At 29.4% G+C, this 20,337-nt stretch overlaps 1 protein-coding gene across 1 annotated transcript in view; it reads left to right on the top strand.

Annotated features, from left to right (window-relative positions):
• LOC136979327 (tropomodulin-like) overlaps positions 1–20,317 on the top strand; it is a 36,699-nt gene extending 16,382 nt beyond the window's left edge. The window contains exons 5-10 of the mRNA XM_067275277.1: positions 4,057–4,146; positions 4,267–4,397; positions 18,548–18,655; positions 19,052–19,195; positions 19,805–19,952; positions 20,026–20,317. Of these exons, the coding sequence (XP_067131378.1) occupies positions 4,057–4,146; positions 4,267–4,397; positions 18,548–18,655; positions 19,052–19,195; positions 19,805–19,952; positions 20,026–20,057 (653 nt within the window). The 3' untranslated portion in view covers positions 20,058–20,317. The remainder of the gene's footprint in view (positions 1–4,056; positions 4,147–4,266; positions 4,398–18,547; positions 18,656–19,051; positions 19,196–19,804; positions 19,953–20,025) is intronic.
• Positions 20,318–20,337: the final 20 nt, after the last annotated feature.

Genomic DNA, 20,337 nt, shown 5'->3' with positions numbered 1-20,337 from the left:
TTTTTATGTTTTTGGACTTGGGCCCTTGAAATGTCAAGAAATGCAAAAAAATTCAGGGTTTTTTTTCTGTATGTATTGATGTTTGTGTGTATGGCATGATTGTGTTCACCCTCTCTGAAGCTTAACGTCTCTTGTGCTTTTTGAAATTTTGCAGGGAAGTTTGTGTATTAGGAGTATTGATGCTATTGTGATAGTCATGCAAGTTTACAATAGTCCACGAGAGGCAGTACACAAAAAAAATAACAACAGTTATTTTTTTTTTTTTTTCGTGTGATTAGCAATATATAGAATTCTTTCGGATTCCGACTCTTAATGTTATACAATATCCCACACTGGGGCGAGGAATCGAGCAAATACAGAACAAAAGAACGCGCTTGTGACAAATAAGAAAAGACAGACTTGTAATCTTACGACTAACTTACACTAAATTATAAACTAAAAAGGAAAGGAAGAATAAGCAAGAAGTTTCAGTATGATAGAGGAGGTTATAAGGAATACCTGGGTTCTCTGTTCGGTATTGATGCTTTTCTGGTGGAGAACCACTCTAAATCATTTCTCGCTAATCTTTTTTGGATCTCTTCAAAGATTCTCCTTATACAAGGGACGTTGTCTTTCTCGCTTTACGTTAGCAAGGTCCTTTCTCTCTCTGTAGGCTACCTTCGTCTCCCTTTGTCCTTTTAGACTACAAGCAGGAATGTATCTTTTGCACATCTGCCTTCATCGAGAGTCCGACCCAAGAACGAACCTTCTTATCGTTCTAGTAGCCTCAGGGACTTCACTTCCCATTGTTAACGTGGTTTATGGAAAGGGTTACCCCACCCACAGGAAGGAATGTTAATAGAAAATTTGAGAAAACAAAAGGAAGAACACAGACGAAAGAAAACTTAAAACTAAACTTATATCTAATATATACATTAATATGGCATATTGCCACACTATTAAATTTTGTTGGTTAAAGGTTTACAGGATGGGAAGATAAAGGGGGTCATGTTATATTTCAAGTAGGATTGGACTTATTATGATTTTACTCATTATTAGCATTTATAATTTTTTATAAAACCCAATCCTACCCTCAAAATTAAGCTTTTTGCCATTTTATAATAAAAATATAAAAAGTTAATTGTTTACCAATTTATTTTACAGCAATAATAAAGAAATACTCTTTTTGAAGTATATATATATATTTTTAATATATATTTATAATTAAACTCATATATATAGATATATATATATATATATGATAAGTTTTATTTTGTTATTTTTATTAATATTATTATTTGATTTTATTTAATTATTAAAGTTGTTTTAATTCTTACTGCTTGAAGAATTAACATTTTACATTATACAGGGTGTGGTGTAAAGAGTGGATAATCCATTACCTGTGGATAGGGGACATCATGACTGTTCAGAAAATTAAACATTGTGTTTAGTAAAAGTGTCATAGTTTTCGAGTTATTGGACATTTCTATTTTTTTGGAAAATGGATCCCTCGTTTACATTTTTCAATGTCATGGTCACAAATCAAGAATTTTTCCCAGTCTGTTTTGAATACTAGTCTTGGATACATGTTCTATCAAATGTAAACTGCCATTTTAGTGTCATAGACTTGGTTTTTTTTTTTTGTTGTTGTTTTTGGAACAAAAAATAATTCAAAATTTTTGTTTCATTTTTTTCGGTGTAAAAAGAGTACTGTAACCTGCGTGACAAATTATTAGTTAGTTTGTCATGGAGGTTACAGTATTTCTTTTACACCGAAAAAAAATGAAACAAAAATTTTGAATTATGGTCCAATTTATGATACTGGTAGTAAACGCACACCAAACGGTGACTTTAGGTGAATGCAGTGGAACTTGATGAATAACGGTAGGCTTTTCTTGTGCCCAAATTTTGCAATTATGTGTGTTGATTGCCTCATTTAGGTGAAAATGGGCCTCATTTGTCTACAAGATGTTCAAGGGGCAAGCATTATCAATCACCATTCGTGTAAGGAACTATAATGCAAAAGCATCTCTTTGAGCAGGATCAGTAGGTTGAATTTGCTGAACACATCTGATTTTGTAAGGGTAGTAATGCAGCATTTTACAAATGATTTTATGCACAGTACTGAATGGTAATTCCATATTCCATGAAACAGCACATATGTTGCAGCTCCTGTGTACACTTTCCATGGTTACTTCTTCCACCGTCAATGTAACATATTTCTGTGTTTCTACATGAACAGGCTTCCTTCTCCATCCATGGTATGATGGATAACACACCTGTGGCTTGAAATTTTTTCATCATTTTCTTCAAACCTGGAGCAGTAATTGGTCCTGTTTGTAATCCTCTTAGGGTTCGATATTGTTTTAATGCACATCATTCATTGCTATTGCATTGATAACAGCTTTTCATGAGTAGAGTCTTTCAAAGATAAAGGCATTGTTGACTTGCAACAACTGAAAGCTCTGCCAAAATGCATAGTTTTATAGCAGTAAAACTATATGATACGCAATATGAATTTGCATAAATATTGGTATGTTCACAAAGTGCCATTTTTTCACTGGTGGTAAATTTTTGAATTAATTATTTTTGCAGGTTTTGAAATCCCATGACCTTTTTTATATATAATATATATATTATATATTATAATATTTCCAGGTTTGGAAACATTTGGTTTTGTAGTTTTCATTTTATAGAGGGTTCAAAGTGAAACTTAAATTATGATCATTCTGTATAATTAAAAAAATCCATAAATTATTATAATTTTAAAGTGATAGATTATATGATTTCAAAATTGTGGGAATTCTGAATGATAAAGTCGATATTTGCAAATGTCCAAAGATTATTGCCATAATCAGTGGTGTAGCAAGAGTATGGCCAATGTGGTCCTGGCCATAGGTATTAATGGATTGAAGTTACTAATATGTTTTAGTAAATCAGTAATAATTATATATATATTTTAGAAAGAAATAATTTGAGAATCATATATGTAAGTACAGTATAAAGGAATAAAGGAGCATTTTTACTTTATACAACAGATTGTTTTTTGATATCTTACTAGATGTAATTGTAATTATTTACTATCAACTAAAGAACATTAGTTAAATTTTAGCATCAACTAATGTTCTTAATTAGTCCAGAAAGTTGAAATATTTGAAATTCATAAAAAGCAAAAATTATTTCATTAAATATATAATTGAGATTGAAATCAATAATTAAGCTCTTTTATTATAGATAAAAAAATCAAAAATTCTTTTGCATTGTTACTCAGAATAGTTGCTGTGTTTTTCCATTTAAAAGTTATTATTCAGGTTTCAAATGTTATATATGAAAGCTGAATTTGTAATTATCCTACTGGAAATCGAACATTGGCATAATGTAGATCTCATAACTTTTAAACAGATGAATGTATTCAAGTACTGCTGATAAATCTCAGTTTATACCAAAAATAATAATTTTATGTACATTTGATGTAAAATTATTACTTCTTAAGATCATTTAAAGAATTAAGTAGTATTATATTTATATAACACATGCAGATTATACATCATAAAAGATCTACTGTAATTGAAATTTATTGATTTTTAAAGATATATTACATTATATAATATTTGCATAACAACTTTATTAATATCTGAATGCCTCTTAAATTATAATTGATTAAAAATTAATTTTATAATTAAACACTTGTTAAGGAAGTTTTTCTTAATATAAATCCAACTCAAAACTGCTTTTCTTGAAGCAGTAGCATTTTAGATAAGTTAAGCACTTTCAGGATAAGTGCCCATCAAGAATCAATAGGCACTTGCTCTTTTTGATACCTGTTAATGGACATATAGCTAAAAGTGCTTGAGTTTTTTAAAAAATTCTTTCTGAGAAAAGCAATTTGAATCATATTAATAATATGAAAATTTTTCAAATAGATTCCATATGTAAAAATGATTTTAAAATTATTATTTAAATAATGATTACTATTATATGTACTATTAGTAAATCTTTATTATATTTTTATATCTTATATTTATAAATGAATTACACAATCAATATATTTTATGTGTCTTAAATTTAATCCATTAGCTATTCTTGGATTGCACAGTATGCTAAATCAAGATCAATATTATGCATCTCTTCTAAATAAAGGACAAAAGTTGGGTGATAAATTTGAAAGTAAGCACATTTTTTTAACATTTATTTTCGAGTAATTTATTTTTTAAATAAGTTTTCAAATACATTTTTAACTAAATATATGTATTTAAATTAGTTTTTTACTTTGTATTTATATTAAAGGTGCTGTTCGTTCCACACAACCAAAATTATTGCCTTTAGAACCTGATAATGCAACTGATGTTGATAAGACTATTGAACAAGTTTGCCAAAATGATTCTTCACTTAAATCTCTCAATTGGAATAATATAAAGGTTTTTTTAAATTAATTTTTTAATTTTTTATCCTTAATGATTAATAAAATAATCAGTTGTACATAATCACATAGGCTTGTGTGCAGGATTTTTAAAAGAATGGGATTTAAAAAAATAATATTTTTTCATAACATAGTTTATTAAACTTTAAAACATAGGTATATAAACATTTTTTATTGATTTTTTTACAATAGATATAGCTTTTTGTATCATATTTTTATGTAATTTTTCAATTCTTTCCAAATGGGAGGGTTAAACCCAAACCCAAATGTGCACAAGACAAACTATTCTGCAAAAATTCAAATTAATAAGTTTTATTTAATTTTTTGTATTTCACATAGTTACAGAAAACTTTCTGAAAAATCATTTGGTACTTTTTACCTGATATTTATATTGCAAATTTCACTTCTATTGTCTCAATTTTTGTAAAGATTTTATAAGTAAAAACTGTATTTAAACTTATTTTTTCAAATGAAGATAAAGTTTTAAAACAATAAATGTTAACTTTAGTAAAAATAAAAATAGGTTTGAGTAATTACAATGTTGTTAAACTTTTCTAGATTCTATTTACAATTTCTTGAAATCAAAAATATACCATTCTATCTATTTAAAAAAACTCAAAACTTGAATATATAATGCAACTTGATAATGCAATAAAACTGATATACATATTACTTAAAGTATGATGTGGCAATACACCATATTAATGTATATATTAGATATAAGTTTAGTTTTGAGTTTTCTTTCTTCTTTGTTCTTCCTTTTCTTTTCTCAAATTTTCTATTAACATTCCTTCTTTTGGGTGGGGAAACCCTTTCCATGAACCACGTTAACAATGAGAAGTGAAGGGATAAGAAGGTTCATTCTTGGGTCGGACTCTCAGTGAAGGCAGACGTGCAAAAGTTACGCTCCTGCTCGTAGTCTAAAAGGACAAAGGGAGACAAAGGTAGCCTACAGAGAGAGAAAGGACCCCGCTAATGTAAAGAGACTGAGAGACAACATTCCTTGTATAAGGAGAATCTTCGAAGAGATCCGAAAAAGATCAGTGAGAAATGATTTAGAGTGGTTCCCCACCAGAAAAGCATTAATACCAAACAGAGAACCTGGGTATTCCTTATAACCTCCTCTATCATACTGAAACTTCTTGTTATTCTTCCTTTCCTTTTTAGTTTATAATTTAGTGTAAGTTAGTCGTAAGATTACAAGTCCGTCTTTTCTTATTTGTCGCAAGCGCGTTCTTTTGTTCTGTATTTGTTTGATTCCTCGCCCCAGTGTGGGATATTGTATAACATTAAGAATTGGAATCTGAAAGAATTCTATATATTGTTAATCACGTGAAAAAAAAAAATAACTGTTGTTATTTTTTTTGTGTACTGCCTCTCGTGGACTATTGTACACTCGTGTGACTATCACAATGTGTAATAATTCATTTTTTACTAATTTTTGTTTTTATATTTTGTAATATAATATATGTAATTTGAGTTACATATTTATTTTTATTATATGGAAACAGTATTATATGTTGTTGATATTAAATTAAATTTATCTGCTTCTTTTATGAAAATGTTTTTACTATACTTGTGATGATTATTGAACAATATCTATAACAGATTTTGTTCATATTAATTTCTTTGCATAAGATTATAAAGATTTTACTTAAGAAAAGGACAAGTAATTCTTCATACTTACATTGTAAAAATGATAATTTCAGAGAAATACCATTAATGTAAAGTATGGACCAAAGAAAACTTCACCTTTTCTTTTATTTTCTATAAGTTAAAAAAATATATATGACACAAGTTCACGAATACAGTATTCAATAGACATTAACAGGTTTATAATACTTAAACAGGTTTATAATACTTCCACAGAAGAATGATGATATACATAATTTCAATGTGTACAAAGTGATAAGGGCATGAAATGATTATACCCAAACATAAAATTCACAACAATAGATAAAGGATGATCAAATAAATAAAATATTCTGTAATTCACATTATAGACTATCTTCTTTAAAATTTTTTTTAAACTCTTATTTCTTCTTTGCTTACCGTATTTACTCACGTATAAGATGATCTCACCTATAGGATGAGGTATGATTTTAAAGATTAAAATAAAGAAAATTAGCTTTATTAATACAATTCTAATTTTATTTTGTTTAATCACAAATAAAATATCAAATGCATGTAAATGCACACATTGTCCTGAAAAAATTACTGGCATTTTAAACTTTAAAGAAAAATCTTGTAAAATTGACATAATTTATTCATGTAAAGCTGGACAATCGGGAACCTTTTTTTGCCAATTCTTAAGGCGAATCACTCTCTGTCGATTACACTTATGAGTTTCTCTGAATTTTGATTTCCGAATAATCATCTATTTTCACGTGGGAATGGATTGAAACTTATATCAGGCTCCCATGTGATTTTGGAATTTCAGTTCAGAATTCAATTCAAAAGCTTTGCTTTTCCTAATGCTATTCATCTTTACTCCTGACAATACACAAGAACGATTGAAATGACTCAGATAAAATACTTTTGTTTTTAAACACCAGAGGGTGAGCATCTGGTAAAAATTGCAAATACACAGTTTACAAAAATTATTGCAAAAATGCAAAAAATCCTTTGCTTGCACATATAGGATGACCTAGGTTTTTGAAGCAGTGAAAAATTAATAAAAACTTTGTCTTATATGCGAGTAAATATGGTATGTCACTCCTGCTTGACCACTTGAATCAAACAATCATTGCAATTCCTTTGTTCTTCCTCATCTTTTGTTCACTTAATTCAATTTCCTTGCTCTTGGGCAGTAATGGACCTTGGTGGTCTTTGATTATTCAAGTTTGAGAAAGTTTGATATAATGCATATGTACAGTACAGTTCATATGTACAGTACATGGTTACACCATCAACAATAAACCTAGGCTTGAAGAATCAAATGCCAGTCCTTTATCTTAATTCAAATTGCAGTCAATAAAATATATATATTTTTTTAATTTAGAAAAAATTTTATTTGGTTCTTATTTGCCTTTTATCTTTTGTACTACAAACAAATGCTATGATGACTTCATTTAATACTGATTTTCTCTGTAGTATTCCTTTTTCAGGATTCTTTTTGATAGTACTCCTTTTTCAATACTGCATCCTAAGCATTAACTGGGGTACAAGTATAAATTTACAGCATATTAATGTTAACATTCTTATGTAATATATATGTAGCTACTGTTTCTAGAAATGTATTGTAAATAATGGTTTTTGGTTAGAAATTTACTTCTTACAAATCACCAGATGTAGATTAAAGAAGTGAATAATGTAAACTAAATATCCACAAAATACTAGTGAGATTTCTTATGATTTGTTCGAGTTTATATTTCTTTTTACTTCGAAACCATTTTAACAGCAAACATCAAAGAATTGCATAATTTATTAAAATAAATCTAAAAAGATATTAGTTGAGAAAACTGAAGGAGTAGTTATAAAGTGTCCTTTAAACAACAAAGATGTTTAAAGGATACTTTATACATCTTTAACATATAGGTTACCTTTCCCTTTTCACCAGCACCATCTTGTTTTAGTTGCCCTAATTATTATTATATCATTCTTTCTCATTGTTTCATTACCAGCCAATTCATTCAATTGTGGCCGTCAGCCATATTGTTTTCTTGTATATTTTTGTTTAATTCATAAGTTGTAAATACATATATATATATATTTTTTCTATCTTCCTTCTTCCTTCATTCCATTCTCTTATTTCCGTTCCTTTCTCCTTTGTCTAAACAACCTGACCGTTATTGCTGGAGGGCAGGATTACCCCTCCTAAGTAAGAACAAAAGAAGGCGAGGACGCCCTGAAGGCTAAGTGGTGAACAAGGGACACTTTTCTACTGGACCTCGAGAAGGACAGAAGTGTGAGCCAGCGATCGACCAGGAATGGGAAAAGTCGAAAGAAGGCTACAGGATCGTCGAGGCCAAGGGAAAATAGACACAAAACCGAGGGAATCGAAAGACGTCGAGAGCAGACAGCCGAACAAGGAAAAAGAGAGAAAAACGACTGCCATTGCGAAAATACACTCCAGCGAAAACACCGATCATCGTAGACCCGGGTACCTTCCATCTAATTCTATCTACTTTCGTTCTTTCCTAAATCTATCTGTTTCCCCTTTCCTTTTTAGTTTTAAGGTAGATATAAGTTTAGTTTTAAGTCGGGTGTAAAAAGTTTGTGTTACGAGCGCGGGTGTGATTCTTTGTACGTGGCGACCCCTTCCTCAGTGAAGTTATTCCAGTTGGGATCATTTGTAAATTAGAAAAGGAAAGAACCGTGTTCCGGAAGGGAAATAAAAAGACTTTTAATTGTGTATCAGTCTCTGTGTTCATACTTGTAACGTGCATTCACGGGTTTACAAGCCCTTCTCAACGAACAACCACACAATCACTTTTCCTCTTTTTCCTCAGCTCTTTGCAATATTTATTCTTCTATTTTTGGGGCTCTTGGGGCATGTTCCCCTTTTTGTCTCATTTGCCCTTTTCCTAATTTCCAAGAGAGCCCCAAACAACAGAAAATTCATGACTTCTAGCCTATTCTACAAACATAAAAGAAACTAATGAAGGATATTTGTCTATTGACCCATGCAATTTTGTCATATGTTGACCGAAACCGCCATTCCTTGCTTTCAAGGCCAAGTTAGCTGCAACCAATGCCACCTTATGGGAGTGCTGATCCAACATTGAATCATACAACTGATTTGTACCTGAGTGATATTGTGAAGAATTTTTAATACTGTGTCATTGATGTCAGATCCTCCAAGGAAAGGTCAGCGTTAATTGTATTGTATGTATTTTTTAATGTCATTTCGTCGGTTTTTAAGTTGTTAACCATCTGTCTCTAGTTGGATTATTAAAAAGGATTATTTGGTACTGACCCAAATTTATTTGTACGGTCAAAAATTTGATTTAATCAAGAAATTTATCCTTGGGACTTTGTTATTCATTGAATCATAGAGTTTGAAGCTTCTTGCATAATTATGATGCCCTTTTTATAAAAGTTTAAGATCACTGTCTTTCAGCATAACAAAATAAGTTGAAAGATACTGATCTTAAACTTTTATCTGATAGAAATCTGGCATGACAAAATAATAATTTCTTTCATGCTCTTTTCTTATAGCTTGTGTTCCCCTTTTCACAGTCTATGGTCACACTGCTTTTAAGCATCTCTTCTAACTCCCTAACTATTATTCTAACTAAAATTCAGAACTCTTCTGATGACCTTAAATGGGTTGCATTTTAAAATCCTCCTAATCCCTTTTGGTATATCTTTCAGTATCAAGCAAAAACTATTGCTTTTTTCCTTCTTTCTATTTTTGTCCTCTTCTTTTGCTTTTCTTTTAAGTAAAGCAAACTTTGTCTTATATTTCTTAGATACTCCCAAAATTCCACTAACTCTTGATTTACTTTCTTACAAAAATCTTTACTTGCCTTAGAATCCTTATACCAAGCTTCTCAAAAACTATAGAACTTGCACTACCTGTTTTCTTACAAATCAGAATCATTTTCTTAAGAGCAGAGAATGTTTCATAACTTTTACCTTTAAGCTCCTACAATTTTCTGGAATCCAATTTCTATCAATTCAATTCAAATATACTATATTTTCCAAACAATAATAAAAATTCCTTTTTGCTGATTGCCTTAATTATTTTCTTTCTTATCCTAATCATCCTAAATTTAATAGCCAGCAATACATAATGCAAAAAAATGTGTTAAGTATTTTTTAGTTTTTATTAGTTAATATAATAATTTTAATTAAAGATTGATAAATAGAAATATTTATATGCAAAAAATGAATTAGAATCTGTAATCTAGTAAAAAATAAAATATTGCTATTCATTTACAGTAGACCCCCCTATAACACAATAGATACGTTCTGTGTTATATGAATCCGTGTTGTACAAGTCACTTAAATACATGAGCCAATCACAGCCCGGCACATGTGCAGTTTAGGGGTTACGGCTGTTTGAAAGGTTTTCTTCCATAAAATTAATCGATTCTAGACTAATTTGATTCAACATTTCCAAATCACGTATAATTTTTTGGAAATAATCCATATAAACTATGCTATAAACAAAAAATTGTAGGATTACTTACCGAACGTGCACCATTCAACAATGCCATTGCTTAAGCTTGTTTTTGTCGCAGAGTGGCTCATTGAATGGTGTGCACATGTTTCCTGGTCAGTGAATTTTTTACAGAAAAATAACTTAACTTTGGAGACATCATTAATAAAAATATAATTTTTATGGCCATTGAATAATAAATGTTTTTTAGTAGGTCCAGTGCTCGTTTTAACTGAACGGTTTGTACAATATCCACTATTGGTCCAGATTTGACCAATCCTGTCTTGACACGAGTCAGCGATGACATTTTACCGTGTTATACAAGTCTCTTTTAGCATGTTATATGAATACGATTGCAATTTTTTTCGCCGTGTTATATGAATCCGTGTTATATGAACCCGTGTTATAGGGGGGATCTACTGTATAACATTCTTGAATGTTATAAATGAATAGTTTTTTGGTTGAAAACATTAAAGAATCTTGTAAATGAAAAAACTATCTTTAAAATATAAATAAGATTATATATACTGATTACTGTAATTTGACTTGAGTGAACTAGAAATAGTTTTTCCAGTGTGAGGGAGTCTGTAATTGCTTCTTTAACAATTTTATCAGCCGGTTTATTGCCCAGAATTCCCATATGGGTTAGAACATAAAAAGTTTAATATTTGACCTCCTTTTTTAAAACTCTTCTGTATTTGATATGTAGCCTGGTTTTTATATTTGAGATTACACAGGATCAGGGCTGGATTTACATAGGGACATTTGGGGCCGGTGCCCAGGGCTCCCACAAAATAGGGGCCCCCACAAAACTATGTTTAAACATAATTTTTTTTCCTATTACTGTGACAGCCTAGTGTGGCCTAATCATGAGGGCTACAGGCAAAGAAAACCAAACCCGGGTAAAACCTATGAAACATCGGAAAATTTCGGGAAAAAATTTTACATAGGTATTTTTCAATTAAATTAAAATAATTAGTTTTACACAATAAAATATACGTATGTTCACAATAACCTTATTTTTAAATGAAATTTACAACTTCCTAGTTAAAATCTAGTTGAAAGTACAGTATTTTGTGTAAATTTTCTAAATCATCAAATTTGCCTACTGTTAAAGGGGAGCCCCACCGAATTTGTGCCCAGGGCCCCTGTATTGGTAAATCCGGCCCTGTACAGGATGCTGAGCACAACTTTTGAATCACTATAGAGGTGAATGCTAAAATCCAAATTTTGCAGTTGGCTGCTCCACTTGATGTTAAATAGCATGTCTTTCAGCCTGGATAATAATGATATGCAAGAGAAATTGATGATATGGGAAGGAAGGGGTTAAAATTTTGGAATTTTAGCATGAAAATCATTTACAGATTGCTCCTAATAGATGTGGTTAATATACGTTGGTATTTATACTGTTTACTGTTGTGTCCGTAAAATAAACGATTACTTGTTAACATGTATAGTTAACTTTATTATAATAGAAATGTAACTGTGTGATAATACAATGTAACATTGTGCCTCCAGGTCTAAGTGCTACTACAGCTAAAGCACGACTGACTGAAGACAAAGGAACACAACAAAGGTCAGAGGTGTGGGTTGCCTAACTAGGTCAAGGGGAAATTCGGTGTGGGTTATCCCTTGGAGGTTTACATACATAACATTTACTTTACAACTAAAGATTATAATGTTGTATTTCAATAAATATTGTATTTTTTTTTTTAATTCAACATAATCATTTTAGTAATTTGTAATAAGCTATATCAATCTATTTACGTTCTGTAATTAATGTGTGGTTGTTCGTTGAGAAGGGCTTGTAAACCCGTGAATGCACGTTACAAGTATGAACACAGAGACTGATACACAATTAAAAGTCTTTTTATTTCCCTTCCGGAACACGGTTCTTTCCTTTTCTAATTTACAAATGATCCCAACTGGAATAACTTCACTGAGGAAGGGGTCGCCACGTACAAAGAATCACACCCGCGCTCGTAACACAAACTTTTTACACCCGACTTAAAACTAAACTTATATCTACCTTAAAACTAAAAAGGAAAGGGGAAACAGATAGATTTAGGAAAGAACGAAAGTAGATAGAATTAGATGGAAGGTACCCGGGTCTACGATGATCGGTGTTTTCGCTGGAGTGTATTTTCGCAATGGCAGTCGTTTTTCTCTCTTTTTCCTTGTTCGGCTGTCTGCCCTCGACGTCTTTCGATTCCCTCGGTTTTGTGTCTATTTTCCCTTGGCCTCGACGGTCCTGTAGCCTTCTTTCGACTTTTCCCGTTCCTGGTCGATCGCTGGCTCACACTTCCGTCCTTCTCGAGGTCCAGTAGAAAAGTGTCCCTTGTTCACCACTTAGCCTTCAGGGCGTCCTCGCCTTCTTTTGTTCTTACTTAGGAGGGGTAATCCTGCCCTCCAGCAATAACGGTCAGGTTGTTTAGACAAAGGAGAAAGGAACGGAAATAAGAGAATGGAATGAAGGAAGAAGGAAGATAGAAAATATATATATATATATATATGTATTTACAACTTATGAATTAAACAAAAATATACAAGAAAACAATATGGCTGATGGCCACAAATGTTTACAGATGAATGAAAATAATATATAGATATTCTTGCCAGAAGGTATGGCTCTTTGTAGCAATATGATAAAATAAAAGAAACAAAATAAAATTTACTAATTTTCCATAAGAACTAATATTTGTTCATATCAATGCTTGCCTCACACCTTTACTTCACAAATTGCTGTCTAATAGCCATAGACACATTTCAGGATCATTTATCCCTTCTTTAGTATGGAGTTATTTATTGTCATTATTAATATTGACAAGACATCTTTGCAATAAAACAACCATAAAGGCTTTGGCTCATCAATAGGCCACTTTTTCTGCACAAATATCCAGTTTAAAAGAATTATTTGATTAAAATTAATATAATTGTATGCTCTTTTTCTAACTTTTGGGTTACAAAACTGTTTATAAAGGTGTCTACAAAGCAAGCATTCATATGAGCTAATATTAGTTTTTACAGACACATTAGTAAATTAAGTGCTACAATTTGATTCCAGGACTGAAAAAATAAAATAGTATTAATATGTTATGAAACAAAATCAAAAAAGTAAAGATAATTTGTGTATAAAATTAACAATATATGTGAAAAAGTTATTAATTTCAAAGTTAACTACAAGTTGAAATTAATTTTTTAATTGGCTATATTTAATCTGATCTTGAAAATCAAAGTGCAATTAGTTCGGTTTATACAGAAAATATATGCTCTAATGGAGTACTAAAATTATACAGAAAATTTAATTTAATTTATTCACTCTTTTGTATATCAATAGAATTATTTTGGTTTTGCTTTCTACTTGCATTGTTAATGAAAAATTAATTAGTATGTTACCATAATTAATTTTTCCTGTTCCGAACTAATTTCCTAATTTTCCTGTTTCCAGTAATCAAATCTTAAGTTTGCAAAACAATAACAACAATTTTATGTATTAACACAGAATGTTAATATAATATAAAGGACAGCAGTCAAAGAGAAGCTTAATAAAGGATGGATTAAATTCAGAAGTAGTAAAGCAAGAGTGGTTGAGAAATATTTCGATTTTTTGTTATTTCTGAACATGTTAGCAGAAGTAAATATTATTATTTCAGGCTATTCAAGAAAACAGTATTGTTTTTGTTATTTCTATCAGATTACACATCTGCACTATATTCTTAAATACCAAAGAAAAACACTAGTGCATAAATGGCTTATCAAACAACTGTAAAATGTTTCTTTTAAGTGATATTAGGAAACTTGTGAACCAATATGAAAAACGTTTAGAGAAACTAAATAATTACAGAGAAATAACTCATTTGTAAATTTCAATTTCAAAATAAAAGCTTTTTAATATATTGTCAATTTAATGAAAATAAATTGCCTTTATTCCCATAGAATAGCATTTAAACAGATAGTAAATGATGATCCATTTATATTTTTAAAGTTCAATATAGTTTCTTATCATAGTCTGTTTTGGTTTTCATTCCCTTTTTTTACTATCATTTTATGTAGAAAAATTCAGTCTTAAGTTAGAAGTTTGATAATAATTAAAACAAAAAAATTATACTTTATTGGAGCTCACTTGGATATCAGTTTCTTAAGTATTTTTGGTTGCCAAAAATACTTAACAGGAGATACACAAGTGAATCAGCTTGGTAGTAGTCAAGTAAAAGCTGTCAGGTTGATTCACTTGTGTATCTCCTGATGATGGGCTTGATTGCCTGAAACTAGTTGAGAAACTTTTATTACAGCAAGTTCCAATAAAGCAGACTTTTCATTAGCAACTCTAAATTATCTAAAATATTATTGATGATAATTACCTAAATGATGATAATGTTTTTTCTTTAATCTTTTTTAACATTTTTATTTACAATTTTTTGTAATATTAAGAAGAAATAGAACAAGATGTATATGAAATATAAGAACAACACACAATACTGGATATATAAACAAAAAGACTACTCACACAGACAACCAGAATCCAGCAAATAAACAGATACATGAATGTTTTCATCTACTTTCCAGTAGACATCATCAGGTGTAACATTATAATTTATGAGAAAATTCTTCATTTAGAATCACACATGCCTCATAGTAGGTGTGGCACCTGGCTATTGGTGGATATATATGATGATGCAGAATTGAGTCAGATGGAACATCATCAGCTTGATGTTGAACATAAAACTTCCAAGCCTCAGGGAATGACTCCGTGTCCTTGTGGTTGATGGCTTGTTTCCTAACAGTGGCCGTGTAGATCTCATACCTCTCCACGTGTCATAAAAGCATCCTATTATATGCAGAGTGGAAGATCCTGGATAGATGAAAGAAAACTTCCACTCCCGAATCCGAAGCATAAGATGTGAGGACAGTCAAATAACAGCCTTTTTTGATGTCCTCACGGTGTTCCTTGACGCATGTTTGTATGTGCCTGCATGTAGTCCCAATGTATGCAAGGGGTATCATATCTACGATCATGTAGAGGAACAAAATACACTCTTGGGAAGTGGTACCAGTTTTTGGGGTCCTTGGCATTGCGAAGGAGAGAAAAGATGATAGGGCACTGCTTAAATGCCGAACAAAAGCTAGAAGACTTGGAAATTTCCCTGTACGTGGAGGCCAGGGTGCTGTTGTACATGACTATCTTAAAGTCGACATCTGTGGAGAGTGTGCTTGGGGCAGGAGCATACAAGTGGGCTTTGTAGTGGGAAATGAGACCTTTAATAGATTTCCAAACGTACATCCTAAGGCAGGCACTTGGCCATGGGATCAAGTGCCTGCCTTAGGATGTAATGAAATTCTTTCTCCCTGTCCTGAATGCAGAGCAATGGGTAAAAGCTCTTCGGATCAAAGTGTTAAATGCCTCCAATTTGTAATGAAATGGGTCGTGTGAGGTGGCTGCAATGAAAAAAGGATGGTAAGTGGGTTTTCTATATACACTAGTTTTGAAGTGCTAATGACTGAGTTGTATATCCAGATCTAGAAAATTCACCCCTGTGCCACTGCTTTGCTCCAAACTGAGTGTGAGGCCTAAGGGTTGTGATTGTACTGTTCTATGAGGTGGAAGTCTGGTTGGTGGTGCCAGATGAAGAGTGTCATCTACGTGTCTCACATAAAGGGCGATGCAGTCACCAAAGTGCAAAAGAACCATGGCTTCTAAATTGCATATCACCAATTCACAGGGAGTGTCAGAAATCGGACTTCCCATCAGTACCCCTTTGTGTTAGAGGTAAATGAAATATGCTAGATGTCAGCCAGAAAATTGAAAAAAGAAACATAGACTTGATTTTTTTTTTTGACTGTCATATTTTCTTTAGATACTTTAATATTATATTGTTAAATTAGAATTTACTAGGATCAAAGAAGCAAATGAAATAATGTAAAAAATTCAAGATATATTTTAATCCAAATTGGTATTCAAAATATAATAAAGAATGCTGACAAAAATTTAAGAAGTATGAAAAGTGGGCAATTGTTATATACATATATCATTTCATTATAATTTTCTTGGTTTAGCTTCTGTTTTGAAGTAAAGATTATACTAAGAAAGTTTTATAAACTTTTGCAATATGGTAGATATTTTTAAATATAGTGTTGAGCCAACATTATGAATATTAATTACAGCAATATTGAATTAAAATAAAATGAAGTAATATAAAGATCAAATTCTACAAATATCTTTAGTACATAGATTTTAAGAATTTTGAATGGCATGTAATAATAATTGAATATTGTATTATAAATATTCCACTATTCAATATATACATATACAGTCAAACCTGTTTTTATGCGCTCTTTTTATGTGCGATTTTTATTTGTGCGATTTTTTTTAATGCGAATTTTTAATTTGTGCGGTATAGTTGGCGACTAGTCCTCGTGCGATTCGTCATGTCTCACGTTGACTTATTATAGCTAAATAAACTTATTATAGCATAAATGCACTTATTATAGTAATATTATTGCATGAATATGCGAAAAATGAAATAATTTACTTTTTAAGTCAACAAAACACCACCTGGACAAAAATATGTAAAACAGACGATAGACCAGACGATGCAGTCAAGTGCTGACATCTGTTGTCAATAAATTCTATTTCGTACGGTTTTGAGTTATTTTCTATGTGAGACTTTTTTTATGCGGTCCCTGTTGACCGCATAAAAAAATTATTTTTTTAATTGTGTTGCGAAAACTATTATTTACAGCCATTCGTGAAGTTTCGTGAGATTTTTTTTTAATGCGTTTTTATTAATTGAATATTGTATTATAAATATTCCACTATTCAATATATACATATATATCAAATTATATTAAACTGAAAGATTAAAGCTTGTAAAGATGATAGAAGAATTTAGCTAATTTAACAAAATCTGTTTTCATTTTAAGCATTTATAATTTTGAGTATTTATCAATAAAGTATGATAAAATATGAATAGTTTCATCTTTCTGTACCAGTATAAAAATTTACAGTATTTTCTCTTTTCAACATTTAATATTAAGTAATTCAGCTATATTGTATTTTATTGAAAATTTCTTACCTTTTGTTTTTATAAATTTTTTTTATCTAAACATTTTTTTAAATATTTTTTTAATCCTAATGTGTATATATATATAAATAACCAAAATTTTATTTTTAATATATGAATTTATTTAGTTTATGAAAATTCAAAGAAAATAAAATACGATCTTTTCCTTTGATGTATCACACTAATGAATAGCACATGTTCTAAGAAAATATCAAAATTCTTCATTTGCCGCTAAAATTTTGGATCTTTTCCATGAATATTTTGTTTTACTTCTTAAATATAACTTGTGTCTGTTTTTATTTTTCTTATCTTTTTTTCTTTTAAATTAACAGTCTGTGTAGAATTTATCAGAGTTTGGTTAGAAATATTTAATCAAATTGTTCTAATTAAATGAAATTTTTATTAAATAGAAATAAAATGAGTTTGACACTAATGTTATTTTTAAATTATATATATCCTACTAAATTATATCAACAAAATTAATTGGCAGATTGGCAACTTTTCCAATAGTTTCATAACAGTGTTCTGTTTGTTCTACTGTTTGCTTATTAAAGAATGACAGAGTCTAGTTTACACTGTAAAAAATGACAGACCTCATTTTGCAATTGCATTCCATTTTGTTTTGCAGAGTCATGTTATTGTTACCTATATAGTTTGATGTATATTCCTGAAAATTTTTGTTTTTTTTATACACAGAAAATAATCAGAATCTTTGCTGACTTTGTATACTGTTAAAAGAATATTTGGGAACAATTTGTAAATATAGAAAATTTAAAAATATAAACTAAAATAACTATTTTTTAAATCCTTGAACAATTATAAATAAGATATTTTTATATAATTAATAATTATGCAACGAATATTCGGTTACTATTCAGTATTCGGCCTGAGGCCGAATATACTATTCGTTGTAACATTAATAATTGTTTATAATAGAAAATTTTCAACTAAAAAATAATGCACTTATTTTTCTTTTTTCAGAATATTTCTAAGGAGAAATTTCAAAAATTATTCAAAGGTTTAGCTAAAAATACCCATTTGAAGTCTTTAAGTGTAGCCAATACAGGTCTAACTGATAGTCCTACTGAGGTATTTATTTATTTTACTAAGAAATAATAAAAAAATACTAATGTAATATTATTTTTAAATGTTAGATATTGCTATAATTTATTATTTAATTTTAAAATATGTATGTTGAATAATTGGATTCATATTAAGAATGATAAAACATATATATATTTTTTAATGTAATACTGGTGGACGGTATTATATACTGTAAATTCATGAATAGTATAACATTAAGTAATGTATATGTTAAAGGATAATTTAGCTACTATTTTATTTAAATTATATAAAAAATAAGCTTTTATTAAGAAAATTATTAAAGAATTGTTGTTTTCAATATTATTAATGAATCAATTTATGTAATTTTTGTTTTCTGTTTCATACTCTTACTAAATTATTGCCTTCATTATATTTCTATAGTTGCTTGTTGAAGCTCTAAAAGAAAATACTGCTTTAATAATCTTAAATGTGGAATCAAATTACATAAGTAATATTATGGTAAAAAATATTATTGAAGCCATTAATAAGAATCAGACTGTGATAGAATTTCGAGCTGCAAATCAGGTATGCAATTGTTTAAATATAAATAAACCACTAAGAAAATGTATTTTAGTGTTCTTCAAAATATTATTTATTTAACACAGCAATTCAGACATTTTGCAAACATTTACATATTTTATTATTACAGTATCCACTATTAATATATTTTGAATCAGATCTCTGTTCATAATAAAATGTTTATAGTTTCTGTAAGAAGTATTTATAAACATAAATATTTCTTACAGAAACTATAAACATTTTATTTACAAACCTTTGAATCAAAACATGGAAAATCAAAAATAATTAAAATGTTACATTCTTATGCATTTTTTAATATTAATTACTAATTTGTTACAGTTTTGAAGGAAAAAAATTTTGATGCATTCAGTTGTCTTTTATTGAATAGAGTATTAAGTTTTATATAAGTATAGTAATTAAAAATTGAAAAATATAAAAAGTGCAGATGTATTAAATTTCAGTTAAATATAAAATCACTAAACATATTCATGGATTTTTAAAATTAGACAAAGTTCTGACATAATTATTTGATTTTTGCAAGTTAATTACATTCATTCATTTGGTTTTTTTTGTTTTTTTAAACTTATTAAAATTTTGATATGTTTAATTTAACAGGGTTGCAGTGTTCTTGGGAATAAATTAGAAATGGAAATTGCAGATTTAATTGAACAAAATAATACAATGTTGCGATTAGGACTGCACTTTGAAATCACAAATGCATGTATGAGAGTTGCAGAACAGTTGCAGATAAATTATGACAAAGGTAAAAATTTTTTATATGGTTATCTTTAACATTATAAAATTGTAATGATAAATTTCTTTAATTTTTATTCTAGTTCGAGTTAAAAGAGTGGGAGATGACAAATAATTGGTATAAAATTTTATTTATTATATCAAATAAATTTGTGAATTTTAGACTCTAAGCAAATATTAACACTGTTTTAAAAATCTATGGAAATATTTTGTATGTAAATACAAAAGTTTTTACATTTGCAAAAGAGAATACTTGATGCAGTCAAAGTATCAATTACAATATTTTGTTAGAAATACCATTAAGGTGCCTTATACATAAATTTGTTAATCTGTATAAACAGTATTTTGTTTTCAATAAAAAGAAAATAATATGAATTTGGTGTATTACTTCAATA

This window comes from Centruroides vittatus, unplaced genomic scaffold, assembly GCF_030686945.1.
Source record: "Centruroides vittatus isolate TY-2023 unplaced genomic scaffold, ASM3068694v2 contig_1154, whole genome shotgun sequence".
Taxonomy (NCBI): domain Eukaryota; kingdom Metazoa; phylum Arthropoda; class Arachnida; order Scorpiones; family Buthidae; genus Centruroides; species Centruroides vittatus.
Note: the sequence above shows the minus strand (reverse complement) of the source record. Positions and strands in the feature narration are given on the sequence as shown.